The 19,987-nt window shown below is 39.3% G+C and overlaps 1 protein-coding gene across 1 annotated transcript in view; it reads right to left on the bottom strand.

Annotated features, from left to right (window-relative positions):
• The window catches only part of ALMS1 (ALMS1 centrosome and basal body associated protein), a 204,946-nt gene that overhangs the window by 10,323 nt on the left and 174,636 nt on the right, over positions 1-19,987 (bottom strand). The window contains exons 18-21 of the mRNA XM_053588296.1: positions 3,883-4,003; positions 2,454-2,657; positions 1,899-2,140; positions 996-1,173 (exon numbers count right to left, since the gene is read on the bottom strand). Coding sequence (XP_053444271.1) covers positions 996-1,173; positions 1,899-2,140; positions 2,454-2,657; positions 3,883-4,003 — 745 coding nt within the window. The remainder of the gene's footprint in view (positions 1-995; positions 1,174-1,898; positions 2,141-2,453; positions 2,658-3,882; positions 4,004-19,987) is intronic.

The following is a 19,987-nucleotide window of genomic DNA, read 5'->3' as shown; positions in this document are numbered from 1 at the left end:
GCTCAAGAGATCCCTCCACCTCTGCCTCCCCAGTAGCTAGGACTACAGATACATACTCCACAACTGGCTAATTTATTTTTAGATAGGGTCTTGTGCTATTGCCTGGGCTAGAGTGCAGTGGCATCATCATAGTTCACAGCAATCTCAAACTGCTGTGCTCAAGTGATTCTCCTGCCTCAGCCTCTCAAGTGGCTGGGATTACAGGCAAGCTCCATCACACCCAGGTAATTTTTCTGTTTTTCATAGAAACAGTCTTGCTTTTGCTCAGACTGGTCTTAAACTCTTGGTCTCAAGAAATCTTCCTGCTTCACCTCCCAAATGCTAGGGTTACAGGTGTGAACCACGGCACTTTGCCTGATTTTTAATTTTTTTTTGTAGAGATAGAATTTTTTTTTTTTTGTAGAGACAGAGTCTCACTTTATGGCCCTCGGTAGAGTGCCATGGCATCACACAGCTCACAGCAACCTCCAACTCCTGGGCTTAAGCGATTCTCTTGCCTCAGCCTCCCGAGTAGCTGGGACTACAGGCGCCCGCCACAACGCCCAGCTATGTTTTGGTTGCAGTTCAGCCGGAGCCGGGTTAGAACCCGCCACCCTCGGTATATGGGGCCGGCGCCTTACCGACTGAGCTACAGGCGCCACCCCAGAGATAGAATTTTGGTATGTTTCCCAGGCTGGTCTTGAACTCCTGGCCTCAAGAAATCTTCCTGCCTCAGTCTCTCAAAATGCTGGAGTTATAGGTGTAAGCCACTGTGCCTGGATCCTGCACACTCTTCTCTTTAAAATACAGTGACAGGGCTAGAATGAACTTGTATCATAATAGTGCTGAGAGAAAAGTTAGACAGATTCTGCTAGGGAAGGAGGACTTGCGTCTTAGCAAGCAAAAAGCCACTTTCTGTCCAGGTAACTGGCCTAGCATTTAGCAGTGATCCACAGCAAAGTGGCATACCATGCCTTCTATGTTACAATGATAGGAAAGTGAACAAGTAGGTGTACTTCTCTTGGGTAGCAGATGGGTGGGATTCCGGCGGCCCTGCCATTCAGTATTGAACAGCGCCTCCCGCTCACTCTGGAATACGTTCTGCAGCTTCCTCTCCTGGACTATTAACTTCAGGCGCTTTATCCGCTCTCCAGAGCGTGAGATGAAGTCAGGTCTGTGAAGCTGAAGTGATTCCTGAGGAGAAAAATACCCAACCCAGACTTCACATTAATGCTATAGTCTACATGTCAAGTGCCTAGAAAAACAATCCCTGCTCGATGAGTTTGGAGAGCCTGTTGCTAATGCTTAGAAAATATCCAGAGTTGAAGAATACTCTGAGACCTCTCTGGTGGGGGAAGCTCCAACAGGGAAATCAAAGGAATCAGAAAAATATCTTTGAAGTTATGAACTAAGACTGTGGCAATCACAATTCTCCCAAACATCAATGGGATAGAGCTCTGCCCATTGTACTATTTTAAATTTCCTTTCAAATACTTCTTGAAATAACATTTCCTTTATCCTCCAAGAGACATATAAGAAGAGACTAGGTGCCTTTTAAATCCTATCTTAAGCAGGAATAGCAGTTACATAAATAGAGGAATACATATGAGGCTGACACAAACCTCAGGCATCTGAGCACTATACATGCAGATATCTACGAGACCGATGAACAGTGCTAAAACAGACCCCCTTCTATTGCCTTGTCCTCAGATTTTGAGAGTCACGCACTGTTCAGAACAGTTAAGAGAAAGGCAATTTTTGATTAATAATGGGAAACCAAGTCCTTACGCAATGAAAACAGATGAACTGTGGAAGTTACAGGAATAAACCTCAGCATGCCAAGTCACAGATGCAACTTCTTTGTGTCTTGACTTTCTTCTCCCTAAACAGAGGGCTAAAGTAATTCAATGTCACTGCACCTGCAGGGTTGCTCTCACAAGTGACTTCAGTGCATCTCTGCCATCTCCTCTGCCTGGGTCTGCCAGTGAGCCCCCACCATCCATGCGTTGTCCCTGCCAGTTCTGTTCCCGCAGTGGCTCCCTCCAGGGTTTGGTTTTGGTTACTGGTTCAAACCAGGAGATACCAGGGCCATAAATCTTGGGCAGATTTTCCTTCTTAGATTCAGACTTCACATTTTCCACAGGAACAAACCATGAAACCCCTGTAGGAAATATTTTTAAGAAGGAAAAAATATTTTTCTTTTTTTATAATCCACCCAGTTCCCATCAAAGACATGCACATAATATAGACTTTCAGGGGACTCAGTTGCCAGAGGTCACCACGGTGCCCCTGAGTCAGGTATAACTACAGATACGATTCTGTAAATGTAGTACTAGATACTCTATAACCTTGCCAAGGTGATGGCGGAAGCCAGGTGGACTCAACATAGTCATTTGGAAACGAAGAATCTTAAGCCTTGCAAGGGAACTGAAATTCACTTTTTTCTGCTACAAAATCTATAATTAGAAACCGACCTTCACAGAAAGTCTGCTTGTTCTTCTTTAAGTTTTCGTCCTCAGAATAACTGGTAAAGAGAACTTTCTCTTCATTTTTTTCTTCTAGCCAAGAAGTCATATCACTGTCCTCTTCTAATCTAGCCTCGCTAGAACTTGGAGTTGGGAAAGTCATCCCAACATCTCGAGTGTGGTTTGTGGCACCATTCACAATCTCCAAGTTACCTGAAAGGAAAGATCATCGATATCTCTGGGAACAGACTTGAGGCTAAGTTAAGGGGTCTGTTCGAGTCAGCAAGTGACCCCTTCTTAGTGCTTCAGAAACATACTGCCTTTATTTAGGGTGAAGGATGGAAGAAGAGAAAGGAAGAGAAGAAAGAGGGAGGAAAGGATAAGGAGAAAGAAAAGAGAGTTTTAGTATCTAAGCTACCTTAAGTATTAGAGGGAAATAAGAACTAATATGGGTTCAAAGGATAAAGATTTTGGTTCTGATCCCAGGTGAGAAAGAAAATAAACACTTACTGTCCTATTGGCAGTCACCCAGGTATGGAAGAGATTGACAGAAGTAAAGATATGACTTGAAGGAGAGAAAAAAAAAAAATCAAAAGAACAATTTATTTTTGTTTTATAAAATCAAAAGGTATAAAGTTTTTGGATTTTTTTGAATATAAAAGTATAAGTTTATTTTATGTTACAGAAAGGTTAGAGAGTGTGGGGAAGAGATGAGAGCAGACAGCAGGGAGTGAAAGAAGGGAAGATGGGAGGGAGGGCGCAGAGAAAAGGAACGAGAGAATGGCCTACCCCCAAGAAGGTTGTTTTGTTTTTTGTTTGCATATTCAAACATTTCTCTCTTTTACTTTTTAAAAAAATAAACCAGCAGTATGCCATACACTGCTCTGCACCTTGATTTTTTTATGCATTATGTATCTTAGAGCTCTTTCCCTATAAGTACAGAGAGCTTCCTCATTTTATTTAGGATTTCACTGTATGATGTAAAATAATTGAATCGACCATTCAGCTATTGATGGATATCTAAGTTGACTTTAATTTTCTGCAATAACAAACAATACTTCAATGGTTAGTTTGGTACTTTTGCCATTTTGCACATATGCAAATATATCTACAGGCTAAATTCCACACATACACAATATATCTATAGGACAAAATGCACATGCAAAAAAATGCTGGGCCAGAGTAACTTTGATAGGAACTATCAAACTGCCTTTCACAGCGTACCAACTTCGACTCCTAAATATATTGAGGGCACCCATTTCCCCACACTCTTGCCCACCAACTTGCTATCAAACTTGAGTTTTGCCAATCTGACAGGTGAAAAATAGTTGGATACAGTTTTAATCTTAATTACCTTTATTATGAGTGAAGTTAAGTATCTTACATGTTTAAGAGCCGCTTTTATTTCAATGGAAAAGTTTAACTTCAAAAAATTTACCTGCTTGTACACCCTTGTTTAACATATGTACATTTTGCTTATTGCAAAGAGTAGAGTTCGAGCTCAAGAAGGTACTGGGGGAAGACGAAACAGAGTCAGAAGAAATCATATGGTTTGGCACCTGGAAAAATAAAAGAGATCTTGTTATGGTTAGCTGCAATCATTGGCAAAGCTAACCCACAGAAGTAAGCCTACAGGTCCCCAGGAGCCCTTTCTTATCTAATTCAAATTGCTAAAATGCAGTTGAAGAAGTCTAAAACGATGTGATCATGCTGCCATGTATCACTGAGGAGAATACTGTTGCCGTTGAATAGGTCCTGAGCTACTGCAAAAGTATAAGACAAAGAGAGGCTGGGCATATTCTCTGGCTTGGAACAACTCTGAAGAGGATGCTAACCAAACAGTCTAATAAATCTTCTGCATATAATTTTGATGTAATTTTGTAGTATGAAATACTATTATATAAAACAAGTATTCCTTAAACTTGTTCATCATACAGATAACCTGGGAAAGGGCTAATATGGAATAATGGATTGGAATCTCTAGGGGAGGGGTCTGGGTATCTATATTTTAAATAAATGCCAGGCAATTTTCTACTTAATCAAGTTTGATCAAGGTGAATTAAAGCCCAAGTAAGGAGAGGTAACTGAAAGTGCTTCCTTAAACAAAATAAATTATATCCCAGGGCCTCAGGAAACTTCCAACAGAATCCTAGACATTTGATGACAGGAAATGTGTTGATTTTCAGAAAGTTAAGCATTGCAAACTGGTGGGTTGACCAATTTAGGATGGATCACTGATCTGATAATTTGCAAGGAATTGGAGATCAATGGAAAGATTAGCAAATTTCAGCCAGGGCTCAAGGAAACAGGCAAAAAAGGCCCTGCCAGGTTACCCTTGTCTTTCCTAGTAGATATGGTTGCTTGATTGGCGGACCAAAAGAATGTATAGGAGAGTACACTTACATTAGAACAAAATAACAAGGCATTTCATGGCATCTTTGAGGGCAATGTGACATTATATGGTTTGGATAATAATACACGTTGGTAGAACCATAACTGTTGAACCAACCTTACCCAAATATTATTTTAACACAGACAGGGGCCTTTACTGAGTAGTACTTCTTGCCTCTGACATCAGCTATTTACTAAGCACCTACTGTGTGCCAGTCACTGGGTCTGGCTCTGGCTATTTCTTGACATACTATATATCATTTTCTTAGAGACATGGAAAGCAGGAGAATTTCCATATAATGCACATCGTGGAGTATCTGAATGGCTATCAGGATCCCAAATGATAACAAGAACGATGGGCTCAATCAAACATGAAGATGTTCAGCGTGGAAATTGTAAAGTCCTGCACAATAGATAGGAGGAATGGGAGCAACTTTGATGTAGCAGTAAAAGCTCCGTATTTGGAGTTTTTTACTAGCTATCTCTCTTTGAGAAAGCCACTTCTATGTGCCAGTTTTTCCACCTAGATTTTCAAAATCTGCATTTCTGAAATTACAGAAGCATTAGAAAAAGAACCAGTGATTTAGATGCTAAATCATAAAAAACTAATATAAAACTATGAAACTACTATGATGGTTAAAAAAAACTCCAAAAGACACTCCAATGGATGATACATGGTACCCTCTCTGCAGGTGCACAAAAGAGGGAGAAAGCACTTGAGGTACCGAAGTAGATGAACTTTCAACAAAAACATTAAAGTATAAAAAGCAAAGTATGCCACTATTTTTTGTGAAAAAGAGTAGAAAACATATGTAGGTGTTTGCTTTTTTATTTATAAAATAGCTCTGAAAGAAAAGAATCCAGATTGGAAGAGAAGAAGTAAAACTGGTTATATTTACAAATGACAAAATCTTGTCTGTAGAAAATACATGTACTAAGGAATCCACAAAGAAGTATTAGAACTAATAGACAAATTTAGCCAGGTTGTGGAATATAGGATCAATAACATAAAAAAAAATTGTATTTAACAATGAGCAACCTGAAAATTAAATTAAGAAAACAATTCTATTCATAGTAGCTTCAAAAAGAAAAACATATTTAGGAATAAAATTTACATTAGAAGTGTCAGAGTTGCACACTAAAAACTAAAAAGACATTGCTGAAAGAAATTAAAGATCTAAATAAATGGTGAGATACTTCACATATGTGGGCTGGAAGAGCAAAGTTGTTCGGATGGCAATTCTCCCCAAATTAATCTACAGAATCTCTATCAAAATTTCTATCAAAAGCTACACAATCTCTATCAAAATCTCAGCAAGCTTTTTAAAGAAATCTATGAGCTGGCCTCAAATTTATATGAAAATGAAAAGACCTACAAGAGCCAAAAATTATTGGAAAGAAGAAAAAAAAAGAACAAAGATGGAGGACTTACAATTCCCAATACCAAAATTTATAAAGCTACAGTAATCAAGAGATTGTGGTATTGGCATAAGAATAGACACAGGCATATCAATCAATGTAACAGAAATTATGGAGTCCAGAAACAAACTCTTACATTTATGATCAATCAATTTTCAACAAAGGTGCCAAGGTAATTCAATGGAAGAAAGGACAGTCTTTTAAACAAATGATGCTGGGACAATTGGATATCCATGTGCAAAAAGATGAATCCAGATACCAAATCATATGCAAAAATAGACTCAAAATGAACCTTACACCTAGTATAAGGCCTAAAACTGTAAAATTTTTTAAAGAAAACATAGTAGAAAATCTTTGTGACTTTGGTGAGGCAAAGAGTTCTTAAATATAACACCAAAGTATGATCCATGAAAGAAAAACATTTTAAAATGGGCTTCATGATTACTATATTAAAACCATTTGCACTTCAGAAGACAGTTTTAAATGAAAAAGTCATGCCACAGACTGGGAGAAATTATTTGTAAATCACACATCTGATAAAGGACTTTTAACTAGAATACATAAAGAATTCTTAAAACTCAGTAAGAAGACAAATAGCCTAATTTGAAAATGGGTAAAGGATGTGGATAGACATATAGAAGAGTGAACAATAAATACATGAAAAAATGTTCATCATCATCACCAGTCATTGGGAAATTCAAATTAAAAATCACAATGAGATTGCTGTGAGCTATGAAGCCACAGCACTCTACCAAAAGTGACAAAGTTAGACTGTCAAAAAATAAATAAATAAATTTATAAATAACACAATGAGACACTACTTCATAAACACAAGGACGGTTATAAACCAAAGGATGGAAAACAGCCAGTATTGACAAGGAGATGGAGAAACTGAAACCAGTTAGGAATGTAATGATGCAGCCACTTGAGAAAATGTTTTGGCAGTATCTTAAAAAGTTAAACATAAACTTACCATATGATCCAGCAATTCCATTCCTAGGTTAATACTCTCCCCACTCCCACCAAATGAAAATGTATTCCCACACAAAAACTTGTACAAATGTTAATAGTAGCATTAATATTATCCAAAAAAGGAAATAATCAAAATGTCTATAAACTGATAAAATGTGGTATATCCACTCAGTGGAATACTATTCAGCAACAAAAAGAAACTACTGATACTTAGTACAAGATGGATGAAGCTTGAAATCATTATGTCAAGCAAAAGAACGGGGTTGCAAAAGACCATGTTGTAACAATGCATTTACATGAAATGTAAAGAAAAGACAGATAAGTGGTTGCCTGGGGCTGGGATGTGGATTGACTCAAACAGGTACAAGGGACCTTTTTGTGGAGACAAAAATGTTCTAAAAGTGGACTGTGGTGATGACTGCACAACTCTATAAATTTACTAAAAAATAACTGTATACTTGGAATACATGAAGTTTTTTGGTACACAAATCATAGTCAATAAAGCTGTTCTTTAAAAAAAAAAAATCTCTGTAGATATGGAAGCAACTGGTAACAATGCCTCTGGGAAGGGCAGCTGGATGTCTGTGGAACAGCAGAAAGGGCACTTTTCACCAAATACTCTTTTACACTCTTTGAATGTTGTACCATGTGGTCGTATTATCAGTTTAAGAAATAAGAATAAGTGCACACACACACACGGAGAAAGGTGTGGCAACAAAGATATGAGTTCAACAGTAGTTAAGACAGGAATGCTTTAGTCACTGAAAGGAAGGTGGTTAAGTTAGTTTTCCCAATGTGCTCTCCCCACCTGAATCACATTCTTAGCTCAAAGGGACATGTTAAATTATAGGTTATCAACAAACTTGGACCCAGGAAAGCTACCAATTTCACAAGGAGAATGGAAACCATGACCTGGGTGGGAGGGTACAAAGACTAAAAAGGAAAGAAAACACTTCAGGGAATGAGATGGGGACCTGAAAGGGAGAAGATGAGATTTCTTTCCTGTGTTTTTCAGAGTTCCAGGAACAGAGAGTCAAGGTTTCCAGTGCAAGATTTTGGACCTTTCATAACTGGAGACTTAGACAGGTGGAATGAGCCACCTGTAAGTAATAAGAGGTAGAGCTGCTGAGGCAGAGGTCCCTTTGGTACAGATAGAAAAATATCCACATGGTTGGAATGAACAGGATTGAACACCCAGAGCGCCTTCTGAGGCTGAGATTCCATGAACTTTCTGCAGTTCCAAAGTATACAACCGGTCATGGTATGTACCATAGGGTGTGAAAAAAATACAATTACATTGGATTAAATGAAAATACTTTGTGTGTGCATTTCTTTTTTTAGTTCAAATTCTTTAGTAATTCCTGCCTATAAAAAAGTAATCATTTAAAAATAATTTCCCTCTCAATAAAATATATTTATTCAGCCATAGGATGGTGAAAATCAAAAAGACAGAAACAAGTGTTTATTAGAATGTGGAGAAATCGGAACCCTCACACATTGCTGGTGGAAATGGAGAATAGTGCAAGTACTTTGGAAAACAGTTGGGCAAATCCTCAGTTAAACAGAGTTTTATGATTCAGCGATTCCACTCCTAGGTATATATCCAAGACAAATGAAAATATATTCACACACATAAACATATTTATGAATGTTCAGAATGGTTTTCCTCATAATAGCCCCCAAATAGAAACCCAACTGCCCATGAACTGATGAATGGATAAAATGTGGTATAGTCCTACACTAGAATATTATTTGGCCATTAAAGGGAATAAGCACACACTGTGATGTGAATGAACCTTGAAGACATTAAGTGAAAGAAGTCAGTCACAAAAGACTACACATTGTTTGATTACATTTATATGAACCGTCCAGAGTAGAGAAAGGAATTAATTAGTGGGTGCCTGGGACAGAGGTAGGAGGAGGCGGAAATGAGGACTGACTGTGAACTGTTAAAGTATACAGTTTTTAAAAAGGGTGTTGGAAATGTCCTAAAATTAGATTAAGGTGATAATCACACAATTCTATTATACTAAAACCTGTTAAACTGACCACTTTACATAGGTGAATCTTACAGCATGTGAAATATCTCAAGAAAGCTATAAACGTGTATATTCACACATCCACTCTGAAATGAGTGTAGAATATGAAGTCTTATTTGGAGAAAAAAGCTTATTATGCCCTGTGGTTCTGCATCTCCTATGTTATTGTATCAGTGATACAAAAACAACAGAATGTTAAACAATGTTACTTTCACATAATAAAGAACAGAGAATCCGAACAATAATTAGGTACCTGGATGCTGTATTGATACAGCACTAGAAACACTTAGCGCTAGAGCCAAGTGCAAACTGTCCTGATCACAAAATCATGGCATGTAATGTTGACTTTCACCCACAGATTAATAACATTAGTCACAATGTATGGGCCTGCACTTGTGTCCAACAATTTGTGTTGAGGGCCCATCATAGGATAAAACTTTTTTTCTTAATTCATTTACAGATGCTGTTGGTGAACCACAACAGTCCACTGTCCTTAGTCCACGGGAGAAACCTGGACATCTCCTCTAAGGATAGTATCATCCCTTCAGGTGTGAATGTGGATTAGCTCACTCAGTTCTCTGCAGTGGAGCTTACATGTGAAGATTTAGTGACTACGAATTAATAAACATCATCAGCTATCATGGTTCAAGCTTTCTGTTGCATAGTCTGGGAAAAGACTATGTTCCCAGAAGCAGTTATATTCTGGCTGCTTCTTTTTCTGTTTTTGAGTCAGAGTCTCACTCTGTTGCTCAGGCTACAGTCCCATGGTGTTCTCATAGCTCATAAACTCTTGAGGTCAAGCAGTCTTCTTGCCACAGCCTCCTGAGTCGCTGGAACTATGGGCAAGCTCAACTATGCCCAGCTAATTTTTCTATTTTTAGTAGAGATGAGGTCTTGCTGTTGCTCAGCCTGGTTTTGAACTCATGAGTGCAAGCAATCCACCCCCCTTCAGTCTTCCACAGTGCTGGGATTACAGTTGTGAGCCACTGCACCCAGCTAGCTTGTTTTAAATCATTAAGGAAAAAAGGCACCTCTGATGCCTTATTTTACACTGGGGAAAGGAAATAAATGCCACCATCTTAGAGATGTTTCAGGTTTCTTATAGTACTTTTTAATATAATTAAAATTTATAGGGCAGCGCCTGTGGCTCAGCGAGTAGGGTGCTGGCCCCATATACTGACGGTGGTGGGTTTGAACCCAGCCCCAGCCAAACTACAACAAAAAAACAGCCAGGCATTGTGGTGGGCGCCTATAGTCCCAGCTATTCAGGAGGCTGAGGCAAGAGAATCGCCTAAGCCCCAAAGCTGGAGGTTGCTGTGAGCTGTGACGCCATAGCACTCTACTGAGGGTGACAAAAGTGAGACTCTGTCTCTAAAAAATAAATAAATAAATAAATAAATAAGAGCAGGTACTCATAAACTGTGCAATTAAAAAATTATGTATTCCCCTTATTTATTGATTAAAGGTATCAGACAGACCCAGAAATAAAAGGTTTTCAGTTAAAAAATTACTTTCTAGGTGGGAAATGAGCTTGGGAAACAGGAAAAAGTCTATGTTTTTATATGACCCTACACAGCTTTTCTGAATGTGGGAAGATTGAGAACAGCTGCTTTAGACTCTAAAGTTTAGAGGAATGGGTTTATGCTAATTCATTTATAACCACTCGAGTTTAGGACCAGAGATACTGATAAGACAGAGTCAAAATGAAAAATAAAGTCTATCACACCAAAAGAGTCTTGTCAAAAGTTTTTAGAAATGTGCAGATCCACTGAACTGTAGCTTCAATAAGTTACCAGTAAACTAACCAGTAAGGGGTGACACAATAACATAGTTATCTGTCAAAAAAAAAATATATAACACTTTAACATAAATTTAGTTCCTAGAAATAAAAGCTTGCAGAATCCTTGTTTGTACAGTGGTTAGTAAAACAAAAGCCAAAACAAACAACAACAAAAAAATGTGCAGAAACAGGAACTCAGGTTTTTCTATCAGGTTTGAAAAATTAATGGTCTGGAAGGAGTCCCATGTATTTTTTTCTTCTTTGCATTCTCCTAAGTGTTTTTACTTTTGTCTTTAATACACATTATCTGTGAGGATTATTACATGATGACTCTAAAATATTTTTTTTTCTTTTTGAGACAGAGTTTTATTATGTCACCCTCAGTAGAATGCTATCGCATCACAGCTCACAGCACCTCAAACTCTTGGGCTTAAGTGATTCTCTTGCCTCAGCCTCCCAAGTAGCTAGGACTACAAGCATACGCCACAAAGCCTGGCTGCTTTTTGTTGCAGTTGTCACTGATCTTTAGCTGGCCCAGGCTGAGTTTGAACTCACAAGCCTTGGTGCACGTGGCCATCACCATAACCACTGTGCTATGGGCGCTGAGCCTCTAAAATCTATTTCACTCATGAGGTCATATATACACAACTTGTTAGACATTTTCACTTAGATGTTCAGATCCAACTTCAAGTTTAATAAAACTCGTTCATATTTCAATCAGAATTATTTTCTTCTATGAAATTTTCCATTTTGATAAAGTATCCACACATTGTTTCCAGTTTTTCCAAATTAAAATTTCAAAAGAACTATGCTAATTAATTACCAAGTCCAACTCGCTGATGTCCCGATTAACAAAAGAATATTAGATATTTGTAATAAATTAATTCATGAATACTACTTTCTCATTTAAAGATCTTTACTGGCAACTACCTATGTGGAAATAAAAAGTATAACTAGGTATATAAAATAAATTTCATATAGATTAAAAGTTAAAATTTATTGCCTTCCTTCCCCAAAAAAATACTTAAAGAAAAACAGAATTTTTAAAAATAATCTTGAGGTTAAAAGATGTTTCTTAACATGGAATAAATAAGTTGATTATATAACAATACTATTATATTATTAACAATATAATTAATGCTTAAGAATCAATAGGAATGGGTGGCTCCTGTGGCTCAAAGGGGTAGGGCGCCAGCCCCATGTGCCAGAGGTGGCAGTTTAAACACCACCCCCCAACCTGGCCAAAACAAACTGCAAAAAAAAAAATCAATAGGAAAAAACCTTCAAAAAAGAAAAGGTAAAGGATATAAAAAGGTAACTCTCAAATAAGAAATACAAATGGCAAATCTGGAACCTAATAAAAATGCATTTTAAAGCATTAGCAAAAGTTAAAAATACTTGTACTACCTGGAGTAGGCAAGAGAATGAAGAAACACACTCTCATATATTGTTGGTAGGAACACACATTTATACAAAATTTCTAGAGGGCACATGGGGGAAGGGAGAGGAAGAGCTGTAGACTATCAACAGTTTTCCATTTTTTTTTTTTTTTTTTGAGACAGAATCTTACTATGTTGCCCTCAGTAGAGTGCTGTGGCATCACAGCTCACAGCAACTTCAAACTCTTGGGCTTAAGTGATTCTCTTGCTTCAACCTCCCAAGTAGCTGGGACTACCGGTGCCCACCACAATGCCTGGCTATTCTGGTTGCAATTGTCATTGTTGTTTAGCAGAGCCAGGAGGGGCTCAAACCCACCAGTTTTGGTGTATGTGGCCAACACCTCCAATTTTTTAAATTTACATTTTCCTAGAAAATCATTCATTTAATCCAGATTTTAAAATATATCAATCTGAAGTTACACACAGAAATCATTTTTAAAAAACATCTGTCGATGGTCAAAACCTTCCATGTTACTAATGTTGATATCCTTTTCTCCTTCGTCAGAATAACCAGAAATTGTGGTCTATTATTCTTTTAAAAAGAATTAGATCTTGGTTATATTGATAAATTTTAGATACAGATGTGATTTATATATTTTCCATTTTAGTGATTACTTCTAGTTTTCTTCACTTTTCTTGTTGTTGTTTGTTGTTGTGAGATAGGGTCCTCTGTTGCCTGGGCTGGAGGTAGCTCACCGCAACCTCAAAGTTCCTACTTCAAGCAACCCTCTTGCTTCAGCCTCCCTAGTACCTGGGACTATCGATATGTACCACCACCCCCAGTCGATTTTTTTAAAGTCTTTTATTATTTTTGCCAGGAACGCTGTGTTGAGAATAAATTTTTAAGTTTTTCTGTACAGATGGGGGACTAATTATTGCCCAAATTGGTCTTCAACTCCTGGCCTTAAGTGATCTTCCTTCCTTGACCTCCCAAAGTGCTGGGATTACAGGCATGAGCCACATGCCCAACCTTGTTTTACTTCTGCTAAAGTAGAATGCTTAATTCAACTACTTCGTAGTTGTTCTTGTTCAACTAAAGTATCACTTAAAGTCTTCCTGTAGATATAAATTTAGCCATATGCCGTAAGTCTGATAGGCACTTTTACTGTCTTTAAATGAAAATGTCTATAATTTCCATGTTTATTTTATAACCCAGAAGTTATTTATAATGGTGCTTTTAAATTTTCATGTATTTAATTTTAAAAATTGTTAGGTTCCACTTTTACTGTACTATGGTTAGAGATATAGGCTTACATATAAAATGTCTACTTTGGGGATTTATCAACATTTCTGCCTAATGTACAATTAATTTTTATAAATACTCTATGGGTATTTAGAATAAATGTAGATGCTGTCTGTGGGAATGATATTTTATATAAGTATTTAGATCAAGTTTGTCAATATTGTTATTAAAATCTTACCTGTCTTTTCTCATCTATATGTCAAAATCTGAGAAAAGCTTGTTAAAGTACCCCACTCTTACTGTATTTCTGTCATATTTTATAATTATATTTGGACGAATGAATGAATAAATGCATTTGGCTGAAAGCACAGCAAGATCTCTAAAAGACTCTTGGAAATTACAGTGTGAGGACACAGTGGATGGTCAAGACAAGTAGCATCTAATTAAAAAGAAAAAAAAACCTATCTTCCCATAGTAAATTGTTTTCTTAACTCTTGGGAAAAAGGAGAAAAAACTCTTGGCTGAGGAGTGTGAAAATAAACTTTCATGCATTGCAGGTAGGAATACAGACTGCAAAGTTAATTTTGGTACTAATGTAGGAAATTAAGTATATATATAGCTATATATACATATAGCCTATGATCCAAGGATTCCACCTCTGCATATATATGCTAAAGATATTCTCACACAAGTCCCCAAGGGGACATGGACAAAGGTATGTATTGGCTGTTTTGTGGTGCTGAGGCGTTGACAGCAACCTGTCCCTGGATGGGTGTCCATCACAGGGAAGTGCATGGGTAAACTAGTAGATACACTCTCTATAGAATATTACACAAAGATTAGAAACCTGTACTTACACCAATGTACAGGTATTTGAAGGTATTTGAAAATACAAAGCCTAGTGAACATGAGAGAAATAATGGTATACCTCTATATAAGTTGAAAATTCATACACATTTGCATAATATATATTTTCTAAGAACTCATAAACCAAAAAAAATCTACAAAAGACCAGTTGCCTATGTGAAGACAGAAATGATGGGACAGGGGATGAACTTTTAAACAGTGAGGTGGTGAACTGAGGAGTACATTAAACTGAACCCTCAGCACCCAGGCACCAGAACTGAAAAGAAAATCCCACTTTATCTTGGCACAGAAACTGAATATACTTTCCTAATCCTACTCTTTCACTATACTTCCAGGAAGCTTTATGACCAGATTGGAGATTTAAAATGGTCATTTAGGCAGAAAATATAAATCAGTGAGAAGCTTGAGAATTCACCTTCCCAACTCATACATTTTGTGATTATTCGATCAGTCTGGCTTGCCCCACTTTTATTAATGTCAAACAAAAGCAACTTTCATGGTTTCTTATCAGAACATATATGCTTCTTATGAAAAAAACTAAAACAGAAAATTATAAAACAAAAATCTGTCAGTTAGGCCTAGCGGCTTATTCTTGTAATCCTAGCACTCTGGGAAAGTGAGGTATCAGGATCTCTTAGACTCAGGAGTTTGAGATCAGCCTGAGCAGTAGTGAGAATACATCTCTACTAAAAACTGAAAAATTAGCGGGGCATTGTGGTGGGTGCCTGTAGTTCCAGTTACTTGGGAGACTGAGGCAAGAGGATCACGTGATTACGTGAACCCAGGAATTTGAGGCTTCTGTGAAGTAGGCTGACACCACATCCCTCTAACCTAGGACAGAGTGAGTCTCTGTTTCAAAGAAAAAAAGAAAATTTCATAATCCACAATTTTAGGACAATCTGTTAGTATCTTATTTTTTCCAGTCACATGTATATATACACACACACACACACACACACACACTGTGTTCCAATCATATGTATACAGATGTATATGTATTATATGTGTATATATTTGGGATTATAATATGTATGCACAGCATTATACCTTGATTTTTCTCTCTTACTACATAAAAAAAATTAACCTTTGGGTTTCAAGATATTGCTTTTGACTATAATTTCTCTTCATATCTGGGCTTATTTATAAAGACAGATATGAACTTGATCTGTTTTATAAAAATAGCTGATAAATTCAACATTTTTGTTTCTCTTTTTGAACTAAAAGTAGTGAACTATCTGTCCCCTCTCCCTCACCAGAACACAGACACCAAGGAAAAGAGATAATGGAGAAAGTAAAGAAAAAGAGAGAAAACAACAGAAAAAATGTCACAGAGGCAAATACAGCAAGAACTTGAAGGAAAGCAGGGAAGGAAGGAGTAATCAGAAAAAGAATAGAGACACACAGCACAGCTAGTGGGAACAAGAGCCAGAATGAGGGTGGAGGTGTGCAGAGCACAAGTGTACAAGTGTAGGTAGGCAAAGGCAGAGAGAAAGAACAGAATCAGCGAGCAAAAAACACAGCAGTGAGAAGAGGGCATAGACGGCAGCGAGTGAGGGGAGATAGAAACAGCGGTGGGTGAGGTGAGAAGAGGGCATGGACGGCAGCGAGTGAGGGGAGACAGAGACAGCGGTGGGTGAGGTGAGAAGAGGGCATGGACGGCAGCGAGTGAGGGGAGATAGAGACAGCGGTGGGTGAGGTGAGAAGAGGGCATGGACGGCAGCGAGTGAGGGGAGACAGAGACAGCGGTGGGTGAGGTGAGAAGAGGGCATGGACGGCAGCGAGTGAGGGGAGACAGAGACAGCGGTGGGTGAGGTGAGAAGAGGGCATGGACGGCAGCGAGTGAGGGGAGACAGAGACAGCGGTGGGTGAGGTGAGAAGAGGGCATGGACGGCAGCGAGTGAGGGGAGACAGAGACAGCGGTGGGTGAGGTGAGAAGAGGGCATGGACGGCAGCGAGTGAGGGGAGACAGAGACAGCGGTGGGTGAGGTGAGAAGAGGGCATGGACGGCAGCGAGTGAGGGGAGACAGAGACAGCGGTGGGTGAGGTGAGAAGAGGGCATGGACGGCAGCGAGTGAGGGGAGACAGAGACAGCAGTGGGTGAGGTGAGAAGAGGGCATGGACGGCAGCGAGTGAGGGGAGACAGAGACAGTGGTGGGTGAGGTGAGAAGAGGGCATGGACGGCAGCGAGGGAGGGGAGACAGAGACAGCGGTGGGTGAGGAGAGGGCATGGACGGCAGTGAGTGAGGGGAGACAGAGACAGCGGTGGGTGACAAGAAGGCATGGACGGCAGCGACTGAGGGGAGACAGAGACGGCGGTGGGTGAGGAGAGGGCATGGACGGCAGCGAGTGAGGGGAGAAGAGGGCATGACTGCAGCGACTGAATGGGAAGACAGTACAGAGCAGAGAAAAGCACAGAGAGCAAGTCAAAAGAGGCAGTCATCATGAGCAGGAGGGAGAAGCATGTGGCTGTGCTAATTCCCTTATATCATGTCTTAATGACTCTAATGTATAGTGAAGTAAAAATGTCTTGGGTAAACAAGTTCAGGAAAAAGGTACTAACATATCTAAGGAAAGGTGGGTTAAAGACAATTCAGAAAAGAAAAACAATTAATGGTCAAAAACACACAAAAGAAAATAAACAAGCTATGCACAGTGGCTCATACCTGTAATCCCGACACTATGGGAGGCCAAGGCAGGAGAATGCCCTGAAGCTAAGAGTTACAGAACATGTAGAGCAATTCAGCAAGACCCCATTTCTTTAAAAAATAGAAAAATTATCCAGGCATGGTGGTGCGCCTATAGTCCCAGCTACCCAGGAAGCTAAGACAGGAGGATCACTTGAGCACCAGGAGTTTGAAGGTGCAGTGAGTTCTGATGATGCCACTGCACTCTGCCTGGGGCAACAGAGTGAAACCATATCTCTACTAAAACCCAATAAATCAATATACTGGTGGATGTCATTAAAGAAAGATAAATCAGTACAGGCATCATATTCCTGGCCTATTAGACTGACAAACATGAACAAGAATGTTATCGCCAACTATTGAAAAAAGTGAGAAAATATAGTAGAAACTTCATAGTTAATCACCTCCCAACACTGACTACCTTCGTAAATTGACCTAATTTTCATAGACCAGACATGCACCAGTACAGTAGGCCTAGTTCCTTATGCTGACTACTTCTATATGTTGGCAGTTTGCTATGGTCCCTTGGGTGGTCAACTTACAGAGGTTCTACTGTAATTGATTTGGCCTTTCAGGAAGACAATTTGGCTGCATGGATTTAAAATAAATTTTTCTTTCTTGTTGCAGTTTGGCCGAGGCCAGATTTGAACTCGACACCCTCAGTATATGGGGCTGAGCCACAGGCGTTATCCTGGATTAAAAATTTTTAATATGCATACCTGCTAACTTAGAAATTCTATGCTTAGAATTTCTCAAGGATATAGAAAAATTCATAAAGTTGTAATAAGACTACTGATCAAAGTACAGACAATGAAAAGAAAAATTTATAACAAATTAAATGTCTATCATTAGGAAAATAATCAGATAAACAGTATATTTACATAATGGAACCCACAAAGCAATTAAAAATGACTATATAAATCTGTATTTTACACAGAAAGATATTTCTGGTATATTAAAGAGTTTATAAATACACAAAAATACAAAATAAGGGCTTCAAGTCACATGATGTAATGCCATTTATAAAAAATAAAACAAGGTAAGTAAAATATAAACCCTAGAAGGTTATATATGAAAATGTTAATCATGATTATTTCAGGATGGTGAGAATTAGGGGTGAATTTCTGGTTCTTTATATTTTCTATGTTGTCTGAACGCTTTACGTTTTGCTCTATTTCTACCTTTACACTCAATAAAAGGAAGAGGTTTCTTTTCTCTCTCTCTTTTTTTTCTTTTTTGACAAAAACACTTGGTAATAAAGAGAAAGATGTAAGGCAGGAGTAGCACCAACAGCACCTCTTGTGACATGGGAGTCTTCCTCAGTCTGTGATGAAGATGAACTGAAGCATGGTTCCAGGTGGGAGGAAAGTGTTAAGAGTGATATCAGGGAATCACGCCAGCCCCTGGTTCCCATGGCAACCAAATGCCTTGGGCCCACCACCTCAATAGGAGCAGCAGCCACCCATCCCCGCTCATTACCATAGGGAGTACAGCTTAAGCCAAGAAACTCGTAAGCAGCACCTTCTTCCCAGAGGGAGTGTCCCTCTTGCAGACACACCTGAGAACAGAAACCTATCTTGTGGTGAAACTGGGATGCACTGGTCTTGGGCCAGTCTTGGGCAGTGACGAACTCATGTGACTACTCTGCTTAGGAATGTGCTGTGGGGTTCCAGGGCTGAATAAGGAGGGTAATCACCCAACCCTGCAGAAAACTGTGCTACTGGAAAGGGCTGAAAAGAGTCTGGCTCCAAGGCCCCAGCACACAGGCACTTAGTTCCCTCCCTCAGAAACAGTTTTCCCAGCTTGGAGAGACTGCCCTGAACTTCATGCCAGTGTCTCCCCCTAATGGCCAGAAAAGCAACCTCTGAGCCCACCCAGGCTCTGCAAAGCCCTTCTCTGACTCCCACAATCAAGTCACCATCTGCCAGGCTCCTCCCCTCACCTCTGAGGGAAGAGAGATCAAGCAACATCCTGGGAGCTAACAGGGTCTCTCCTAATGATTAGGGCATTCCAATGCACTACCTAAGGGATCAGAGCTTACGAAGGGCACAAAAGTCTAAATCCACAGCCAGCTCTCCCACACAAACTTCTATCAATGACAGGGGGAACACACCCATAAGGATGTTATGCTTAAGGCTAAGCATAGAGCCTTCCAACTCAAGCCAACAGGGAGTGGCTCATTCCCACTCACAAGTACCTGCCATCACCTTGAAGATTAAGCTGGGGAACCTAACTCTTCCAAGGAGGAAGAGGTAAAGAATATGCTGTGGCTCACGCCTGTAATCCTAGCACTCTGGGACGCCAAGGCAGGTGGATTACTTGAGCTCACAAGTTAGAGACCACCTTGAGCAAAAGACAGACCTCGTCTCTATTAAAAAACAGAAAAACTGGAGACAAGATGGCTGACTGAAGCCAGCTTTCTACAGAGGCTTCCATCCAGGAGAGTTAAAGGACAGAAATTTAGCAAGTAACCATGGATGGATTAGAGCTGCAACCCCAAGGATACAAACAAAAGGTACAAAATCCATCGCCAAGCGGAAAGGAGTCCCCTGCCCAATGAGAACAGCTCGGAATGTCCCACAAACAAAAGAGCAGAGTTCAAAGGTCCTCCCCCTATACTCCACGGGAGAGACCCTCTAAAAACTGGACCTACCTCCCCTACTAGGGTGCCATGGTGTTCTCCTGACAGGCATAAAATTGTATAAACACTGAATATACTCTCTACCTGCAATTCTGAGCTCCCAGCACTCCCCTCCACTCTCACACTGA

Source organism: Nycticebus coucang, chromosome 4, assembly GCF_027406575.1.
Source record: "Nycticebus coucang isolate mNycCou1 chromosome 4, mNycCou1.pri, whole genome shotgun sequence".
Lineage (NCBI taxonomy): Eukaryota > Metazoa > Chordata > Mammalia > Primates > Lorisidae > Nycticebus > Nycticebus coucang.
The sequence above is the reverse complement of the archived record's forward strand: the minus strand, read 5'-3'. Positions and strand labels throughout refer to the sequence as shown.